This window comes from Canis lupus, chromosome 8 (genome assembly GCF_011100685.1).
Source record: "Canis lupus familiaris isolate Mischka breed German Shepherd chromosome 8, alternate assembly UU_Cfam_GSD_1.0, whole genome shotgun sequence".
NCBI classification, from domain to species: Eukaryota; Metazoa; Chordata; class Mammalia; order Carnivora; family Canidae; genus Canis; species Canis lupus.
The window spans coordinates 40,881,589-40,903,318 of record NC_049229.1 but is presented as its reverse complement, the minus strand read 5'-3'; the positions used below and the strand labels follow the sequence as shown (position 1 = coordinate 40,903,318).

Below are 21,730 nucleotides of genomic sequence, written 5' to 3'. Positions count from 1 at the left end.
TACTAATTTAAGATTATATTAATGAGACTAGCATTACATGTTTAATTCCATTTATAATAATGAACTCTACACTAAATGATATGAGCAATTAAAAGAAAAATGACTTAAAATGTGTAACAAAGCCCTTAACAGAAGAACCACATTTTCAAGGCTGAAAAAACAATAAAGATTTCTTGAGGGCAGCCCAGGTTGCTCAGCGGTTTAGGGCCGCCTTCAGCTCAGGGCCTGATCCTGGAGACCCAGATCGTACATGGCAAGTGTAGTTAAGATTATGGGCCATGAGGGGATCCAGTCCCACGTCGGGCTCCCTGCATGGAGCCTGCATCTCCCTCTGCCTGTGTGTCTGCCGCGCTCTGTCATTCATAAATAAATAAACAAACAAACAAACAAACTTTTTTAAAAAAGATTTCTTGGAAGGAAGTCTATGATACAAAAAATATATGGGTCTGATGAGTATCATTATCTAAAGCACAGACAGTAAAATCAGATTATCTGACACCTTTTCTCTCATTGTTGCACAGAAAGAAATGTTTTTGATCTTCAGAAACTGAATGTTGTCCTCTTTGTGTTTTACTCACTGTTTCAATTATGTTTTGTACAATAACAAGGTATTTATGTCATTTCTTAAAATAAATTCTGAGTACATACTATCATAATGCTATAGTGTCAGTCTTATACAGGGATGCTTCCTAATACATCATGATAAAAATTACCAAAACTCAACTAGAAATCTATCCCACTTTGAGAGATTTAACACAATATAAACTGTCAGTCTTATACAGGGATGCTTCCTAATACATCATGATAAAAATTCCCAAAACTGCCTTTCCGCGCTACCCAGGGAAGGGTCCATACGGCATTGTTTTGCGTTCCCATCGTAACTTAAAGGGAAACTTTAACAATGTCCGGAGCCCTTGATGTTCTGCAAATGAAGGAGGAGGATGTCCTCAAATTCCTTGCAGCAGGAACCCACTTAGGTGGCACCAACCTTGACTTCCAAATGGAACAATACATCTACAAAAGGAAAAGTGATGGTATCTACATCATAAATCTGAAGAGAACCTGGGAGAAGCTTCTGTTGGCAGCTCGTGCCATTGTTGCCATTGAAAACCCAGCTGATGTCAGTGTTATATCATCTAGGAATACTGGCCAGCGAGCTGTGCTGAAATTTGCTGCTGCTACTGGAGCCACTCCTATTGCTGGCCGCTTCACTCCTGGAACCTTCACTAACCAGATCCAGGCAGCCTTCCGAGAGCCAAGGCTTCTGGTAGTTACTGATCCCAGGGCTGACCACCAGCCTCTCACAGAGGCATCTTACGTTAACCTGCCTACCATTGCTCTGTGTAACACAGACTCTCCTCTGTGCTACGTGGACATTGCCATCCCTTGCAACAACAAGGGAGTTCACTCAGTGGGTCTGATGTGGTGGATGCTAGCCCGGGAAGTCCTGCTCATGCGTGGCACCATTTCCTGTGAGCACCCATGGGAAGTCATGCCTGATCTCTACTTCTATAGAGATCCTGAAGAGATTGAAAAGGAAGAACAGGCCGCTGCTGAAAAGGCTGTAACTAAGGAGGAATTTCAGGGTGAATGGACGGCTCCAGCTCCTGAGTTCACTGCTACTCAGCCTGAAGTTGCAGACTGGTCTGAAGGCGTGCAGGTGCCCTCTGTGCCTATTCAGCAGTTCCCTACTGAAGACTGGAGTGCTCAGCCAGCCACTGAAGATTGGTCTGCAGCTCCCACTGCTCAGGCCACTGAATGGGTAGGAACAACCACTGAGTGCTCTGAAGCTGCTCTTCCACAGAAGGAACAGAATGGAAATAAGGTTGACGGAAAATAAACAGTTTCTTAAAAAAAAAAAAAAAAAAAAATCCCAAAACTCAACTAGAAATCTATCCCACTTTGAGAGATTTCATTTAAGAAGGGAAAAAATGTCACCTTTTCAGGGTTGTAAAGAGAAAATATTTCTATTATGAAATTTTTAAATAATTTTCCAATGAATTACTAAACTACTCCTAAAATATTGAGTACCTACTAATGACCATCAACTGTCTCTGGTAAATAATAATTAGAGCCATTTGTTAAAATCCCAGCCAGATCAAAGAAACATTTTTAAACCAAAATGAGAATCAAGGGCAAGAGAAAATTCCAAATCAAAATTTGGAATTCCACAACTACTAGATATGTTAATAATTCAAATAACTGAAAAATAACTTTTAAGGGATTTAATCCATACATAATTCTGAAATTGCACATTCTTTTAAAAGTCAATTTTTGATGACAGCTTTCTTTAAACACTTAAGTTAGAAAATCCAGTAGATTCAGAAGAGAACATACATATAATCTGACACTGAGACCTCAACTACGTTACCGTTTTTTTTTTCCTTTTCAACTTTTTATTTAAATTCTATTTAGTTAACATACAGTACAATATTGGCTTCGGGAGGAGAATTCAGTGATTCATCACTTACAGTACTAAGTGCTCAACATGACAACTGCTCTCCTTGATACCCATCATCCACCAACCTTCCTCTATCAACACTGTTTATTCTCTAAGAGTCTCTTATACTTTGTTTCCCCACTCTGTTTTCCCCCTCCTTAAGTTCATTTATTTTGTTTCTTAAATTCCACATGAGTGAAATCATAGTATTTGTCTTTTTCTAACTCATTTCACTGAGCATAATATATTCTAGCTCCATCCATGTCATTGAGAATGGCAAGATCTCATTCTTTTTGATGGCTGTAATATTCCATTGTGTATATATTCCACATCTTTATCCATTCATCATTTGATGGACATTTGGGGTGTTTCCATAGTTTGGTTATTATTGATAATACTGCTCAACTACCTTTCTTGTAATTTAATACTTTGGTCTTATTCCTGACAAAACATGGAGGCTTTGAGAACAAAAATATACTACCTTCAAAAATTATGTAGTATGATTTAATGTAAAAAAAAAAATCTTCTTCCCTCTAGAAGATTTCCCTTAGAAGTGATCACAATTCTGCCAATACAACTGAAGACAAATTTCTAGAGATGTAATTTATATAAGCAGTCATTCTATTGATAAGTGCCAAGTATTCAAAGTATTGTTCATTTAAATCAGTGTTGACTTGCCCTAAAGTGGTAATTACAAGTCACTTTGTATTAAGCCATCATTTTATCATTATATTCTTGACAAAGCTTGGGAAAACATTTTAATATCTTAGTACTTATTAAACATTATTAATTTGTTTTTTTAATTAGAACATGCATCAGAGGCTGAAGCAGAAGTCTTTGTATATTCTAGCACCCAAACATGCTATGATAATTGCCCTGAAGGAACATCAATTTAAAACAGCAATGAAATAAAATGTATGTCTGTAAATCTTCAATGAATTGAGGTACGCCTGGGTGGCTGAGTGAGTTAGGCATCTGCCTTTAGCTCAGGTCATGATCTCAGAGTCCTGGGATTGAGTGCAATTTGGGCTCCCTGATCAAGGGAGAGTCTGCTTCTTCCATTCGCTCTGCTCCTCCCCACTCCCAGCTTGTGCTATCTCTCAAATAAATAAATAGAATCTTAAAAAAAATCTTCAATAAATTCAATATTAAATGTTCAATATATTTAATATGACTATATAAACAGATTTTTAAAACTAGTTTTTTTTTAAGATTATTTATTTATTCATGAGAAACAGAGAGAGAGAGAGAGAGAGAGGCAGAGACTCACAGGCAGAGGGAGAAGCAGACTTCATGCAGGGAACCCATGCGGAACTTGATCCCGGGTCTCCAGGATCAGCCCTGAGCTGAAGGCAGACGCTAAACTGCTGAGCCATCCAGGCTGCCGTAAAACTAGTTTTTAAATTGAGGAACTTCGGGCACCTGGGCAGCTCAGTCAGTTAAGCATATGCCTTCAGCTCAGGTCATGATCCCATAGTCCTGGAATCAAGCCCCACATCTGGCTCCCTGCTCAGCAGGGAATCTACTTCTCCTTCTTCCTCTACCTCTCCCCTTGCTTGTACCCTCTATCTCTCTCAACTCTCTCAAGTAAATAAATAAAATCTTTAAAAATAAATAAATAAATGGAGGAATTTATAATTTGGGGCCAAAAGTTAGGCTTACACTAATGTCTCAAAAATCAGTGGATCTGAATATAAACTAGTTTCCTTTCATTTTTCAAATCAGAATATATACCTAAGAAGGAATATCTAGTGGGATTATTTAGATATTTCTAATCATGTCCTTCCATCTCCACTGTTTTTTGTAATCCCTTCACATACTCTGACTTCAAAAAAATATTCTGCTTTGAACTTCCTATCAAGATGACATAGTAAGTTTATATTTAGACTCACCTCATCACAGCCCCAGACACATGGTAATGACAAAAGAGAAAAGAAGAAAACTGCTGGGGCCCGGCAGGGTGAGGGTTGGGGTAGATTTAGCTAGCCTTTAAAAAAAAGAGGGGACACTTGGGTGGCTCAGTGGTTTAGCGCCTGCCTTCAGCCCAGGGCATGATCCTAGAGTTCCGGGATCGAGTCCTGCATCAGGCTCCCTGTATGGAGCCTGCTTTTCCCTCTGCCTATGTCTCTGCCTCTCTCTCTCTGCGTCTCTCATGAATAAATAAATAAAATCTTAAAAAAAAAAAAATACGACAACTCAACTGAAAAATGGGCAAAAGACTTGAGCAGATATTTCACCAAACAGGATATATGGATAGAAAATAAGCACATGTAAATATGTTCAACATCATTAGCCAAGAGAGAAATGCAAATTGCAATAAGATATCAGTACACACCTATCAAAGACTAAAATAAAATATTGACAATAACAAGTGCTACTGAGGATGTAGAGCAATTAGAATTTCATACATTGTTGGGGGATGCAAAATGGCACCGCCACTCAGGAAAACAGTTCGGCAGTTTCTTCCAAGTTAAACATACACTTAGCATAGGACTTGGCAATCCCACTCCTAGGTATTTACCCTAGAGAAACAAAAACACATGTTCCACAAAAACTGTATATGAATGTTTATAGCAGCTTTGGTAAAAAAAAAAAAAACTCCAAAAAACAACAACAAAAAGCACCAAAATGTCCTTCAACTGGTGAATGGATGAACAAACTGTGGTACATCTATACAACAAAATACTACTCAGAAAAAGGAATGAACTATTCATAAATGCAACAATTTGGATGAATCTCAAAAACATTATGCAGAATGAAAGAAAACAGTCTCGCAAAAAGCTAAATAATGTATGATTCCACTAATATGACATTCTTGAAAAGATAAAACTACAGTGACAAAGAACAGAACAGTGGTTGCCAGAGTTTATAGATAGGGGAGCATATGACGAAATGAAACAGCACATAAAGGGATTTGGTCTGATGGGATTGTTCTATATCCTTACTATGGTCACCATGGTGACCATGGTGTGTTAAAATCCACACAACTATGCCAAAAAAAGGTGAGGGGGGGAAACAGGTAAAATGGGATTAAGCATACAGTTATCTTGATGAGCACTAAGTAATATATGGAATTGCTGAATCACTATATTTTACATGTGAAACTAATATAACACTATGTCAACTACACTGGAATTAATATTGAAAAAAAACAAAAAATTAAGGATTAAATATGCATTTACATAAATATTTTACTAATTACATAAAAAGCATTTAAGTGTTTATATATTTTAAGAATTACGTAAAAAGTATTTAAATATTTGTGTATATATATTCCCCACATTCTTATTCTGTAGTCCAGAAATAAGATGAACGGAGCTAAAGCTACAAACATATTGAGCTCCTTTGTACAGAAAAAGCAGTAGCAGAATATCAGTTCCTATAGGGTAATAGCAACTAAAGTTCACTAGCTCTAGCAAAGACCTGTACAGCTAGATTCACTATTTGAACTTACACCTTAAATCGCTACTACACCACTACAACCCTAGCCTCTGGAAAGAAGGCTGGGGGTAGAAAATAAAACTATTGTCAAACTACTACCGGGACTAACACTCTGGAGGAATCACAAGGAAAGAGCCTCAAAACCTGCAAAGATATTCCCTCAAGTTGCTGACTTCTCCTAAACTGCACATACACAAGGCAAAACTCTAAGAACGCTAGAAGAAAATTGCAGCTGAGAAGCTAAAGATCTGAGCCAAGATTTTAGTAGCCTCACAACTGAGAAGACTGTCATTTAAGGCCTGTTCATTTAAAAGGACCCTGGCCTTTAACCTGAGACTTAACAATGGCCTAGGTTTAGGACTACAGGCTCTAGTATGCAGTAAGATCAAAAGAGAAATTGATCAACCCTAACAATGCCTAAAACTAATCCTCAACAGATCACAGATGATTTACAAAACAGGCATAAAGTATCTGACATCAAAATATTACCCCTGTTTTCTTAAGAATAAACCTTCAAATTCTTCTGTTCCTACTACATGGATTAAAACAGCTAAATCAGTTGAAGCCAGTTTATGTCTCATAGTATTTCAGTATTCATATAGCTATTGCTCTGATCTCTACTAACAAACAACTTTACATTCTATCCTTTCTCTTTCCCACTCATGAATTTAGCTTCTACAAGCTAACTCAACCTAATGAAATTTTATTAGTTCAGCTGTTCTGCTAAATCATTTTCCTAATTCCAATCAGATTAGATGAAATAATTTTTATACACAAAAGATAAAAAGATTGCTAATCACTCTATTATTGGGATTCTCTTGAATCAGGGTCCTCTCCTAAGTCCAAATGGCTATGGTTGGAAAGAATGTATCAAGAGATACAAAATGCACATCTCCTGGGCATAATTCTTGTGCAAAGGCCAATAATACAAAAGTCATATCGCTTAAAAAGATATGTAGGTAGAAAAGTAATTAATCACTCTAGAGCCTAGGATTAAAGGCCACCAGAGTAGTCTTAAATATAATACTTGTGCTCTCAACCTCCTTTAAAATCATTCAATGCATACTATCAACTATATATGAATAATAATATGCCGAATGGCAAATATTTGTATAAAAAAAGGTCCCCATACTCAAGTAGTATGCAATCTAGTTGAATAATATTCATATACATGAAACATTTAAACAATAAAACAGGATAGAATGTGATTAAATGCTAAAATGAATAGAAGCCACTAAAAGTGAGAATTTTAAAAAGGTTTTATAATAATTTTAGATACTCATCACATAAAAATGCTTTAGTAGTTACTTGTTCATGAGCAAATAAGTTCATGTTCACTATAGCAGAGAAATCCCAAATGCTAAGACAAGCCCTATTTTTTAAGATATCTCTATTTCAGATGATTTTGTGTGAGCTTATTCTTACACTTATTTAGTAGTACAATCAGCATAAAAATGGAATCCATCTCTGTGTACTCTTTCAAAAGAATGATTCTTTTAAAAATAGGATGTATTTACTTGTTAAATAAATATTTATTAAGCATCTGCTGTATGCCAGACACTGTGATAGATGCTAGGGAGATAGAGTGATAAACAACATAGACATTTGTAAAATAGCCACTTCATTCCCCTACTGATAAACATTTATGAATATTATAGCAATTAGGGAAGAAGATGAAAATTATTACTTGGTAATATTATAGAACTTAAACAATTTAAACAAATGTGTGCATAAACGTGCATATGTATGTTTGATACAATATACCATATGTGTAATATACCATTCTATGTAATCTACCATATGTTCAGGATCTGCTACAGAGATATTATTTTGTGACATAATAACCTAACATTAGGTATTTATGCTACTACCATCTTCTGGTTTGTTTGTTTGTTTTCTGTTTTTAAACTAGTAACTTGTTTATCTTCACATTCTGAATTTCAGAATTCTGAATCCACTTTTGTTCCAAAATTTTAAATCTATACATTATCTGTCACAATGAATAGACATTTTTTCAAAGAAGACATACAGATGGTCAATAGACACATAAAACGATGCTCAATATCACTTATCAGGAAAATGCAAATCAAAACTATAATGAGATATTACCTCACATCTGTCAGAATGGCTCAAATCAACAACACAAGAAACAACAGGTGTTAGCAAGTGGAGAAAAGGGAACTCTCTTGCACTGTTGGTGGGAATGCAAAGTGGTGCAGCCACTCTGGAAAACAGTATGGAGGTTCCTCAAAGGTGTATTTTTTTTTTAAGATTTTATTTATTTATTCATGAGAGACAGAGAGAGAGAGGCAGAGACACAGGCGGAGAGGCAGGCTCCATGCAGGGAGCCCAATGTGGGACTCGATCCCAGGACTCTAGGATCATGCCCTGGCCTGAAGGCAAGTGCTCAACCACTGAGCCACCCAGGTGTCCCTCCTCAAAAGTTTAAAAACAGAACTACTCTATGCTCCAGCAATTGCACTACTAGATACTTACCCCAGGAATATAAAAATAATAACCCAAAGGGATACATGCATGTTTATAGCAGTATTCTCTACAATAGCCAAATTATAGAAACAGCCCAAGTATCCATCAACTGATGAATGAATTTTAAAAATGTAGTGTGTGTGTTCATGAGCAATAGGAAAGAATATTACTCAGCCATAAGAAAGAATAAAGTCTTGCCATTTGCAACCAGGTGGATGGAGCTAGGAAGTACCATGCTACATGAAGTCAGTCAGTCAGAGAAAGACAAATACCTATGATTTCTCTCATACGTGGAATTTAAGAAACAAAACAGATAAGCATAGGGGAAGGGGAAAAAAAGAGAAGGAAGCAAACATAAGATACTCTTTACTATAGAGAACAAAGTGATGAGGATTAAGGAGTGCACTTGCTGTGATAAGCACTGGTTGTGTATGCAAGTACTGAATCACTATATTGTATACCTGAAACTAATATTACATTATATTAACTAACTAGAATCTAAATAAAATTTAAAACCTTTAGAGAACAAACTGATGGTCGCCAGAAGGGAGGTGAGTGAGGGAACGGGGTACTAGGTGATGGGGATTAAGAAGTGTACTTATCATGATGAACACTGGGTGATGTATGAAAGTGTTAAATCACAATATTGTATACTTGAAACTAATATAACACTCTATGTTAATTATACTTAAGTAAAAACATTAAGAAAAATATATATTATCTGTCACATATTGGCTGAGAACTATCGATACCTTTATATTACACCATGTATGTACTATTCTACCTATTCTTGACATAAAAATCTTTACTGGAAGATTTATTCTATTTAGTATGAATGAAATCCTTAATAATCATTTTAACAGAATGAAAATGAGATTATTAAAATCATTTTAAAGGCTCTGAACAGGGGATCCCTGGGTGGCGCAGCAGTTTAGCGCCTGCCTTTGGCCCAGGGCACAATCCTGGAGACCCGGGATCGAATCCCACATCGGGCTCCCGGTACATGGAGCCTGCTTCTCCCTCTGCCTGTGTCTCTGCCTCTCTCTCTCTCTCTGTGTGACTATCATAAATAAATAAAAATTTAAAAACTAAAATTAAAAAAATAAAGGCTCTGAACATCTGATTCCCTGACTATATAACTGACATTATAAGAGCAAAGCACAGGTAAAATACAATAATCTTATAGATTCTGTACTTAATTTAAAATGTCATTAGTCCCGTTGTTGCATTGGCCATTCTACAGAACCTGACCTCCTGCTCATTTCTGCCAGCATTTCTGTCCTTGATTACACATCCTAGAATAAATAATAAATCCATGTGGTTTTCAAACATTAAAAACCCAGAATGTCCAGAAAAATATCCTAAATTGTAAGCTGTTAGATAAGTAGCCAAATATTTTTAATTTGTGCTTAATTATATCTATACCATTTCATAATCAAGATGAAATAAAATAAGACAACTTTTTGATAAAACTTTTAAAAAGGAAGATAAAGAAGCCAAGGAAATAAAATTCATATTAAAACCAATAATCTAAATTAACCAAAAATTTAAATGAAATCATAAAAAGAACCTAATGAGGGCAGCCCTGGTGGTGCAGCGGTTTGGCGCCGCCTGCAGCCTGGGGTGTGATCCTGGAGACCAGGGATCAAGTCCCACATCGGGCTTCCTGCATGGAGCCTGCTTCTCCCTCTCCCTGTGTCTCTGCCTCTCTCTCTGTGTGTCTATGAATAAATAAATAAAATATTTAAAAAAAAGAACCTAATGAGCATTCTAGAATTTAAAAGTACTCTATTTGAAATTTAAAGTTCAGTGGAGGGGTTTAGCAATAATATACTGGAGATGGCAGAAGAAAGTGAAGTTGAAAACCAATCAATTAAAATTATCCAGCCTTGCAGAGAGAAAAAGGACTGAAGAAAAATGAATAAAACTTCAAGGACCTATGGGCCAATATGAGATAACGTAAAATATGTACAATTGTGTCCCAGAGGAAAAAAGAGTGAGACTCGGGCCAAAGAAATATTTAAAAAATAATGGCCCAAAACTTCCCAAATATGATGAAAAACACCAACTTTCAAGGAGTATAGCCAATCCCAAACAGAATAAATATAGAGAGAATCACATCTGGGTATATCATAGCCAAACTGATAAAAACCAAAAATAAAGGGAAAAAATATTGAATGCAGTCAGAGAAGGGGGAAAAAAGGAGGAAGAAAAAGACATATATCACGCATAAGACAAACAAGGATGACCACTAACTTCTCATCGGAGATCAGAAAACAATACAATGATGTCTTCAGTGTACCAGGATTGGGGAGTGCCAAAGTGGAAGCAACCTAAAGTTTTACATTTAGCAAAAATACCCTTCAAAAGTAGGGTGAGATAAAGATACTTTCCGCTAAACAAAAACTGAGAGAATGCTTGCCAGCCTATCTACGCAATAAGAAATGCTAAAGAATGTCCTTCAGGCCAAAGAGAAAGGATACCAAATGAATAGACTTACAGGAAGGAACAAAGAGCATCAGAAACGGAAAATAAGTGAGTAAACATAAAGACTATGTTTTTGTCTCATAATTTGCTTATAAATCAAATAACTATTCAATACAAAACATAACAACAAGGTGAGGTATATAACATACACAGAAGTAAAATATATAATGAAAATTACCCCAAAAGAGGGCAAGAAAACGGAATTATACTGTTTTAAGGTCTTAAATTGGGAGTTGGAATGAGGAAGCAGGGTGGGTCAAGTGGAAAATGAGATATCAATAGAGAAATGTAGGAAAGGTGAAATGTGAGGTAACTTTCCAAGGAAATGGAAATATTATCTTGCTTGCCTTGGTGGTCATAAAGAAATAAGTAAATGAATTTTCAGACATACTAGGGAATCAGACAGTAATGAGTAAATAAACATTGAGAAGAATAAATGGAAGATGTCTAACATAACTTCAAGTTTTCTGGATTACAGAGCTGTCAATCCCCCTTAACCAAGTTAAGGGGGAGCTACAGTTAAAGGCTTCAAGGTTAAAGGTTATGAGTTCTGTTTTGGGCATGTGCCTAGAGGATATCCAAATGGAAAAGAGAACAAGGAATAGAATGTAAGCATTTGGAGAGAAAAACTTTCTAGCTCAGACTCAGACACAAGAAGCAAGAACATAAAAGTGGTAGTTAAGGTAATAAGTATGTGAAAGATTACCCAAAAATGATATCTAGGGTAAGATGGACTAAGGACCAGGGACAGTGCACTAGTAAATACAATTTTTTAACACATAGGAAGAAAAACACCTTAAAAATGAGAAGTAGTCATAAATACAGGTGATAAACAAGAAAACAGTGTCACTGAAAGAGGATAACAGAGTTTCAAGGAAAAACTGATCAGCAGATCAAATCCTATGGAAAAACTACATCAAGATAAACAGATGAATATGAAAGAACCAAAGGAAATTTCTAGGTGCAAGAAGCAAAAATGAAATGGAAACCAAGGGCAGCCCGGGTGGCTCAGCAGTTTAGCGCCGCCTTCAGCCCAGGGTGTGATCCTGGAAACCCGGGATCGAGTCCCACGTCAGGCTCCCTGCATGGAGCCTGCTTCTCCCTCTGCCTGTGTCTCTGATTCTCTCTCTTTCTCTCTGTGTCTCTCGTGAGTAAATTAATAAAATCTTTAAAAAAAAAAAAAAAAAGAAAGAAAGAAAAAAAGAAATGGAAACCAATAAGAGTAAATAGGACTCCTGGTAAGTAGCCCCTGTAGGTATAAATCCCATATATACATCTTAAGGACTACAGTTTTAATGCCTACTCCCAAAGTAATGGCAGTTGGAGCATTGTTGGCCCTAGGCTTCTTGCTCAAAGCCAAATGTCAGAAAGAAGCTATTACTCTCATGAAGAACTAGGAAAACATTGGTCACTGGCCCTCAGACAGAACATGGAAGCTGGTGATTCACCTGTGGGTAGAAAAAAAAGACAACTTTAAAATTAGAGATGGAATATGGAATCAGGGATCACTTTGACAAGACAGAAAAGACTTGAGTATGTGTATCAGTTATTTTTTGCTATATAACAAACTACTCAAACTTGGTGGCTTAAAATATAACTAATTTATAATTCCATAGATTGAATGGATAGTTGATATAAAACTTAAAGGACAAGTTAGCTCAGTTAAATTCTGTGGGGCTTGCTCACACATCAATTTATGTCAGCTGGTACCTAGATGATGGCCTCCCTGACATGTCTGTCAATGGATACCCTGTCAGTTGGGGCAACAGAGGTGACTGGATGATGTATGTACCTTAACATGCTGGGAGCTAATACAGGCTTCTATAGAGCAAGGAGTGGGAAAGCTCCAAAAAACAAGAAAAAGCTACAAGACCTCTTCAGTCCTTGGATCACGACTTGCAAGATAGTCCTTAGCCATATTCAACTGGTCAAAGCAAAAAACAAGGCAAGCTCAGACTCAAGGGATAAGACAAACAGCCTTACCTCACAAAGAGAGAAGAATCAAAAAATTGTGCCCATATTTGCAATTTACTACAGTGTTTAGTAAAGAAATTATACAAAAAAGAGGTAGCTTACTAACAACGAAATAAAAGAGTTGATGGTCCTTGAAAATGTGAAGCTGACCGGATGCAGAGAACTGTAAAATAGGTACCAAATAACCAACCACCAAAGAAACTTAGAAGGTGAGACTTGATGAGAATTTCTTTAAAAGATAAGAAGGGTTCATATTATGTAGCCTTACTACTGAAACAATCACCATGAAAAAGCCTAAATGGAGTTGCCAAAGATGTCATCAGGGGGAAAAAATTGACTTTTTTAAAGCTAAGCTAACATAACTCAAGGGCTTCACAAAATGTTAACCAAAGTTGACTGGATAACATATTAATATTAGCATACCGGGAAATATCTTACCTTAGCATTATTTTACATGAATAAATTTTTCAATGATATTTCTTTTCATTAATTCAAATTGATAATGCTTGGGTTTTTTTCCAAATTTTTATTTAACTTCTGGTTTTTTAAACATATAGCGTAATATTGGTGTCAGGAGTATAATTTAGTGATTTATCACTTACATGTAAACACCCAGAGCTCAACACAAGTGCCCTCCTTAATTCCTTAATACCCATCACCCATTTAGCCTGCTCACTTCCCCTCCAAAGAACCTCCAGTTCTCTATAGTTAACAGTCTCTTATGTTTGCTTCCCTCTTTTTTTTTTCTCCATCCTTTTATGTTCATCTATTTTGTTTCTTAAATTCCACACATGAGTAAAATCATAGGTATTTGTCTTTGTCTGACTGACTTATTTCACTGAGCATAATACCTTCTAGCACCATCTACATGGTTGCATATGGCAAGATTTCACTCTTTTTGATGGCTGAGTAATAGTCCACTGTATACATACCACATCTTTATCCATTCATCACCTATGGACATTTAAGCTTTTTCCATAATTTGATTACTGTTGATAATGCTGCTATAAGCATCAATAACACTTGTTTTAGAAAGGTTAGGAACTTCAACAGGTTCACTGGAAAAGAAGATATTTCAATGCCATCTTCCTATCAGTTAAACCAAAATATTTAAATTTGCTATCATTTCATCAGAAACAAGCCAAAAACCACAAACTCATAGGTTTATATTAACTGAATATAGTAACTTAAAAACTATCTTAGATACTTGAATAATTTCAGCATTCTTTCGAAAAGTTAAACAAAGTTTCACTTTACTAATTCTAGTAAGTAGGTAACATCGAATGTAAGATTTTGAAATATCTTTTTTAAATTCCTTCACTCGGGATCCCTGGGTGGTGCAGCGGTTTGGCGCCTGCCATTGGTCCAGGGCGTGATCCTGGAGACCGGGGATCGAATCCCACGTCGGGCTCCCGGTGCATGGAGCCTGCTTCTCCCTCTGCCTATGTCTCTGCCTCTCTCTCTCTCTCTGTGTGTTACTATCATAAACAAATAAAAAATTTTAAATAAATAAGTAAATAAATAAATTCCTTCACTCAAAAACACTAATTTCATTCAAATAGCTAATTAGGTATTAAGTCATTTATCTCATTGAAATAAAGTTGTATATGCTAATAATAATATTTTGTGGGATTAGTAACATGGATAAACCAGACTACTCAGGTTGAAATTCTAACTCTACAAGTAAGCTACATGATTTAGATATATCATTCTAATTCTCTGTGCCTTAGTTTCCTCACCTGTAACACTGGGATGATAGGCAGTACTAATCTCATCAAGTTATTAACTTCAACTGAGCTAATAAATGTAAAGTACTCAGTACCGAGCCTTTTATATAGTAAGCATGATATAAGTGTTAATGATGATTATTATTAGAGGTTTTCTCATGTTAGATAGAAAAGCCCTGGATTAAGGCTTACATTCTAATTCTGCCACTTACTACATCTCTGAGCAATTTACTTGATTTATCTTTCCTTACCCAAAAAAATGGTGGATCCCACGGTCTCTTTCAGTTTAAGAATCTCTGATTAATTTGTACATTAAGGAAAAAATTCACAGCTACTTCACAATTACTTCTCTCTTCTCATTAAATTAGGAGCTCATATCATCTCTTTTCCCCACTCATTCTAAAATTATTTATTTCTCCCTTTACTTCTCATTTCTTTTCATTCATTTTAATATTTGACTATTTTTCTTCAGATTCACTAGTCCATTTTCTTATTTGTCTCTGATGATATTTTCCTAGGGGCTTGATACAATTGCATTTTTACTTGTCTCTCCTCAGTCAGACCATTTCCTAAATTCCAGTCTAATCAAGGTCTCTGTCACACTGAGGTAATAAGAATTCCAATAGCACAACATTTTTACAGTATTTGTACATTCTTCCATTTGAGTCTCATAAGCATCACGCTGTAAAAAGTTATCATGCCAAGAGTAAGAATGTGATCTGATTTACAACATAAAAAGCCAGGACATAAACCTATGATAAATACCTTAGAATGCTATTTTTATATGTTATTTGTCATTGTCTTACTAAAATGAGCATGAAGTTAGTTATTAAGAAGACCTAATTTTGAGCACTAACTCTGATATTTACTGTTTGACCTTGCATAGGATATACTACCACTCTGAACCTGTTTCCACATATGTAATATTTAGATAACAAAGTTTTGTAAGAACAAAACAACAACAAAATATGCTTTGTAAAGTAAGGGACTATGATTTTTCAACACCTTGTTGCCAAAACCCGTCTATCTCTGATTTATCACATAAGTATATTTTCTCCCCTTGACCCATGTAGCATAAGACTATATCCATTTTTACTCACTGTTCTGAATTAACCTCCTGTTTCTCAAACTCTTTTTTCTTTTGATCTACAGAAGAGATCTTCCATTTAGAAAAACATATTCCACTGAACAGAGCTAATATGGTCACCCAAAAATTTGAGCCAGAAACTACAACTACACGCCAGAAACTGTGAACCAGAAAATAATAAATGGAGAAAAAGAAAAGAGACTTCCTAAAATGGGAGAAACATTATTAAAAGTAGCAGTCTGATAAACTTTTCACCCACCTACAAGAAACTAAGAGATTTTTTTTTTTGCTCCTTTATTTTTTTTAAGATTTTATTTTATTTATTCATAGAGACAGAGAGAGAGAGAGAGAGAGAGAGAGAGAGGCAGAGACACAGGCAGAGGGAGAAGCAGGCACCACACAGAGAGCCTGACGTGGGACTCGATCCCAGGTCTCCAGGACCACGCCCCGGGCTGCAGGCGGCGCTAAACCGCTGCGCCACCGGGGCTGTCCTTTTTTGCTCCTTTAATACTAACTCCTCCCTCTCCTCTGTGAGGCAGAGAAAGACAACAGTAAGAATGAGGAAAAGCTGGGTTCAGTTGCAAAGGCTACAGCATGGAGAATGAAATAAACACAGCACTTCCTCATGTCCTACATAAAGCATCTTAGCATAACTAAGAAACAGAAGAAGAAAAAGAACAAAATTACTAAGCATGTACAACTTCCCCATTATTGTTTGAGGTTCAAGTATATTGTCACATTTAATATCTGCACAATCTTGAGAGGCAGACATTCTTATTTCACTCAGCAAATACTTCTTGGGCACCTATTACGCGCTAGGCACTGTTTCACTTACTAGGAATTTATCAGTACAGAACAAAAAGATGAAGATCCCTGCCCCGGTGAAGCTTATTCTAACAGAAGGGAAAGACAATAAACAATTAACTAAACATGTAAATTACAAAATATGTTAAATGGCAATAAATGGTACAGAAAAAAACTAGGGCAGATAAGGGGAATCAGGAATATATGTGAAAAAGAAAGGAAGTTGAAAAGGTGATATTTAAGAAAGTTGGTTGTGTGGTTCCCACTAGAGAATTCTGAGCAGGGAAGTGAAATATCCTACTTACTTTTTTAAGGGATCACTTGGCTACTGTGTTGAGAAAGACAGTAAGAGGGAATGGAAGAGGGCAACTGAAGACAAGTTACAAGGTTACTATAGCAACCCAGGTGAGAGATAGTAGTGGTTTGGATCAGGATAATAACAGAAGTAGTAAGAAACTGACATATTTCAAGTATATTTTCATATTTTGAGTGTAGGGCTTGATAAGCTTTTGATTACAAACTGGTTGTGGGACTAAGAAAGGGGAGAAACAAGGGTTGTTCCAACTAGAAAAATGTAGTAGACATTTACTCAGCTGGAAAATACTGTGGCAAGAGCAAGTTTTGAGTAGAAAATCAATAATTTGGGGACGCCTGGGTGGCTCAGCAGTTGACCTCTACCTTTGGCTCAGGGTGTGATCCTGGAGTCCTGGGATTGAGTCCCACATGGGACTCTCTGTGGGGAGCCTGCTTCTCCCTCTGCCTATGTCTCTGCCTCCCTCTCTCTCTGTGTCTCTCATGAATAAATAAATAAATTTTTACCAAAGAAAAGAAAATCAATAATTTAGAGACATATTAATTACACAGTGTTAGACATCCAAATGGCAATGGCAATATATATAAGTATGTGTTATTTATACATACATATATATGTGTGTGTATATATATGCATATATATATCCCTTATTTAACAGATATAGATAGATATGGGCATATGAGTGTGGAATTCAAGAGAAGGATCTTAAGTGGATATATAAATATAAATCTGGCAGCTGTCAGGATACAATTGGTGTTTAGAGCCATGGTCACAAGGGAGTGAGTACAGATAGAGAAGAGAAACAAAGACAAATACCCCAACTTTTAAGACACTGAGAAGAGAAGAAGGACAAGTGATACAGGAAGAAAAATCTTTTAAAGTATAATTTCCTAGAAGCAAAGTGAAGAAGAGATATGTAAGAGAGAATAATCAACTGTTACCAAATGTTGCTGCTAAATCAAGGGAGATGAGTATTAAGAAATTAATTTGAGATTTAACAATATGAAAGTCATCGGTAACCTTATTGAGATTAGTTTCAATGCGATGACAAAAGTGTAACTGTACTAGATTTAAAAGGAAATAAAAAAATGGAATTGGATAGAGTAAGCATAGACAACTCTTTCAAGTAGTCTGTTGTAAATGGAGAACAAATGAAGTGTTACCTGGTAAGGTAAGTAGGGTAAAATACAAAGATGTTTTAAAGATAGAAATAGCAATAGGTTTTGTCTTCTTACAGCAGTGATGCAGTGTTGAGAAAACTTTATGACATAGTAAGAGTGGAGAATTGACGGAGCAGCATTCTTTTTTTTAAAAAGATTTATTTATTTATTTTTATTTATGATAGACACAGAGAGAGAAAGAGGCACAGAGACACAGGAGGAGGGAGAAGCAAGCTCCATGCCGGGAACCCGACGTGGGACTCCATCCCGGGACTCCAGGACCGCGCCCTGGGCCAAAGGCAGGCGCCAAACCACTGAGCCACCCAGGGATCCCCTGGAGCAGCATTCTTACAGATGCGTAAAGAAACAAAATATAAGGCACAATAAAGTAACTGGCTTTAGAAAAGTTTAAATAGGTGACAATACACCTATTGGTAAGTGGGTAGAGGTGATAAAAGGAGTCTATGTAAGCCCTCTTCTGATGGCTTAAACTTTTTTCAGCGACATAAGCAAAATCATCAGCTGAGGGCAAAGATTAGAGATAAGATACCGTTGGGAGGTCTGATGAGAGAAAAGATGAAATAAGCCATATAAAACAAAAAAATTGGGATCCCTGGGTGGAGCAGCGGTTTAGCGCCTGCCTTTGGCCCAGGGCACGATCCTGGAGACCCAGGATCGAATCCCACATCAGGCTCCCGGTGCATGGAGCCTGCTTTCCCCTCTGCCTGTGTCTCTGCCTCTCTCTCTCTCTCTCTCTCTCTCTCTCTCTGTGAATATCATAAATAAATAAAAAATCAAAAAATCAATCAATCAATCAATCAATAAATAAAACAAAAAAATTAATGACCTAGGAAAATACAGTATGATTGTCAGGTAATATGAAGGACTCACTTGACATTTGTGACCATGAATTAAAGTAAAACTAATCAGCATGATTTTGCATTTTCCTTTAGACATACAGGTCCACAGGTACGGACTGGATTTAAAAGAAGATTGGATTTAACCTGGGTTGTACTTTTTCCACGTATGACCAAGTTAGAGTGAGACAAGAAACTTAAGAGTATATGCCAGGGAGCTGCAGATGTATGCTACAGACAATGAAAGACCATAAAATTCAAGTTGGATAAAAGAGGAAGTGAGGACTAAAGGAATTGAGGGACAATTAAAAGAAGGTAAGATCAATATATCAATTATTTGTTTTTATAAATACAACCTAAGTTGCCCAAATCACATAGCATATTAGTCACACACCTAGAACAGAATCTGAATCCAGATGTGCCTCATTCATTTTTTTTTTTTTTTTATGATAGTCACAGAGAGAGAGAGAGGCAGAGACACAGGCAGAGGGAGAAGCAGGCTCCATGCACCGGGAGCCCGATGTGGGATTCGATCCCGGGTCTCCAGGATCGCGCCCTGGGCCAAAGGCAGGCGCCAAACCGCTGCGCCACCCAGGGATCCCGATGTGCCTCATTCAAATCACACTTTCCATGGTACCAACACCACCAAGCTGTCTTGTAAATTTAATTTTCTATTGGCATGTCAAATTCTACCAGGTTATACCTAGGCAAAATTACAAATTAGACCATTTTTCCCAGACCTCTTTTACTTCTTCCATGGCCCAAATGCTAAGAGCCTTTAGTGTCCAAACTCACAAATGAGTCTTACCCTCCCCAATTTGTACAAAATCACTTTCAATTTTCCCTACTGATGGATCCCCTTTATGAAAATCTGAAGCACTAAGAATTGCTCTTAATATAAAAATATCTATAGATGAATAAATAAACTCAACCTTCTTCATGGGTATTCTCATTCTAACAGGGTATCTGGTTAACTCACTTTAAACCCCACGGTGAAAAATATTAGAAATAGGTGAGCTGGATCAAGAACTTTTTTTTTTTAAGATTGTATTTATTTGAGAAGAGAGAGAAAGAGGCTGAGAGAGACATGAACAGGCAGAAGGGATAGAGTGAGAAGAGGAAGCAGAATCCCCACTGAGTAGGGAGCCCAATGTGGAACTTGACCCAAGGACACTGGGATCATGACCTGAGCCGAAGGCAGATGTTTAACCAACTGAGCCACTCGGGTGCCCTGGATCAAGAACTTTTTGTCAACTTTTATTTCTAGCACTCTCCCTTAAAAAAGATATCCTTTACAAAATCCTACAATTCTGATTTTTATCTCCTGTCAAAGAATGAGAAAGTGATTACACTCCATGCCATGGATGAGACCCAAACTTTTATGAAAGGTATCTTATATTTAGAAATTGAAATACTGAAAAAAAAAAAAGAAATTGAAATACTGTAAATTGAAAGTAATAAATAAGTAAATTGAAAATGAATTATAGTAAGTCTGGGACTACCTATCAAAGGAAGAACTAAATGTAACCAGTTTAAGGGCTCTTTTGTTATTGTGAACAAATGGTTAAAAAAATAAAATCTTATTTATAATTTATGTCAAGTCTATTATTTTCAAATAACCATCATGTTAGCATAATAAAAGGGTTTCAAATCCTTAACATACACAAAAGTATTATCACCGACGACCTTACAGGGCAGAAGGTAGGATTCTGTACTTATTTCCAGTTTACGTGTGTGGTAAATTTTATTACAATTTGTAATTATTCATTCCTTCAAAAAAGATAATCATCTCCACCTGTTCCTAAGTAAACTACAGTACTCCTATAGAGGTAAACATCTCTGCCCCATTTGACCTTAGCCATTGATTCGCATTGGCCAATGACATATAAACAAACATCCAAGCAGAAGTTTCAAGAGCCACTGTGTATTTCTGCCAAATCTCCTTTTTTCCCTGTTACAAGAACAGCATGTCCCAAATAGAAGTTGTTCACCAGCCTGGATCTCAGAATTAGAAGATACATGAAGCAAGTGCAAAGCCACTATCAACCTTCAGCTAACATGTAGCAAGAGCAAAAAAAAAAATTTGTTGTTGTTAAGTCAATGAAATACTGAGTAATCTATTATGTAGCATAACTCAGCAAAAGTTAACACAGCATATATTAATTTTATCATCAGAAAAAAATAGATTCCACTGCTTTCATCTTTAAGGACATCAGTTATTATTATGATAGCTCAACAAGAAAAAAATGAACTGCAACCATATTTTTAAGACGTCAGAGCTTATAAAGTAAGAAGTAGTAAATAAACAAATTCCAAAAAAAAAGAGGAGCCCTTCCTAGGTGAGTTGACAATCACCTGCTACTTCTTTCCTAGGAGTATTTAAACATTCTGGACATACATTGAAAACTGAGATTGGCCCAGGCAGAAGATTGGTAAAAACTGTAAGCAACAGAGGTTTTTAGTGTGGTGGACTAAAAGAAAGTGCCAAATGCAAGGCTAAAAAAGGACATTTGCTGAATTCTATGATGATGCAGGAGGCTAGGAGAATGAGCTAGAATGGCAGAGAGAAATATCCCTCAGTTTCATGGTACTTAGCAGAAAAGTTGCTAGAAAAGGGGAAATAACCACAAGCGATATATATGACAGGTTTCCAACATTTGCCTGAATTAAAGCAGTATGAAACAAGATATCAAAGAGCCAATATCAACAAAGAACACAGTCTCCTATAGTCTTTCAGGACTGAAAGAAAAACAACCTGACAGTCTCTCAGTCAAAAGCTAGTAGCTCAAGGTTGACAAATGAGAGATGACCAAATCTTACAAAAAATGCAATCCAGACTAACCCTGATGAAATTCAGTTCAATTCTTAATTAAATTGTGGTATCAGCACCTCACCCAATTGGTCCAACAGTCGAAAAGGAAAATCACCTCTGGAGGAAGATATCCTTTTCAGC

General features: G+C 36.5%; 2 protein-coding genes across 13 annotated transcripts in view; one reads left to right on the top strand and one right to left on the bottom strand.

Annotated features, from left to right (window-relative positions):
• The window catches only part of GPHN (gephyrin), a 625,991-nt gene that overhangs the window by 579,104 nt on the left and 25,157 nt on the right, over nt 1-21,730 (bottom strand). The window lies entirely within an intron of this gene.
• On the top strand, nt 826-1,849 carry LOC106559170 (40S ribosomal protein SA-like). The gene has a single exon (XM_038544994.1). The coding sequence runs from the start codon at nt 902-904 to the stop codon at nt 1,838-1,840; it is 939 nt and encodes a 312-aa protein (XP_038400922.1). The 5' UTR covers nt 826-901; the 3' UTR covers nt 1,841-1,849.

What these genes read in the sequence shown, in the direction of transcription:
- LOC106559170 (XM_038544994.1), top strand. Translation starts at nt 902, where the DNA reads ATGTCCGGAGCCCTTGATGTTCTGCAAATGAAGGAGGAGGATGTCCTC.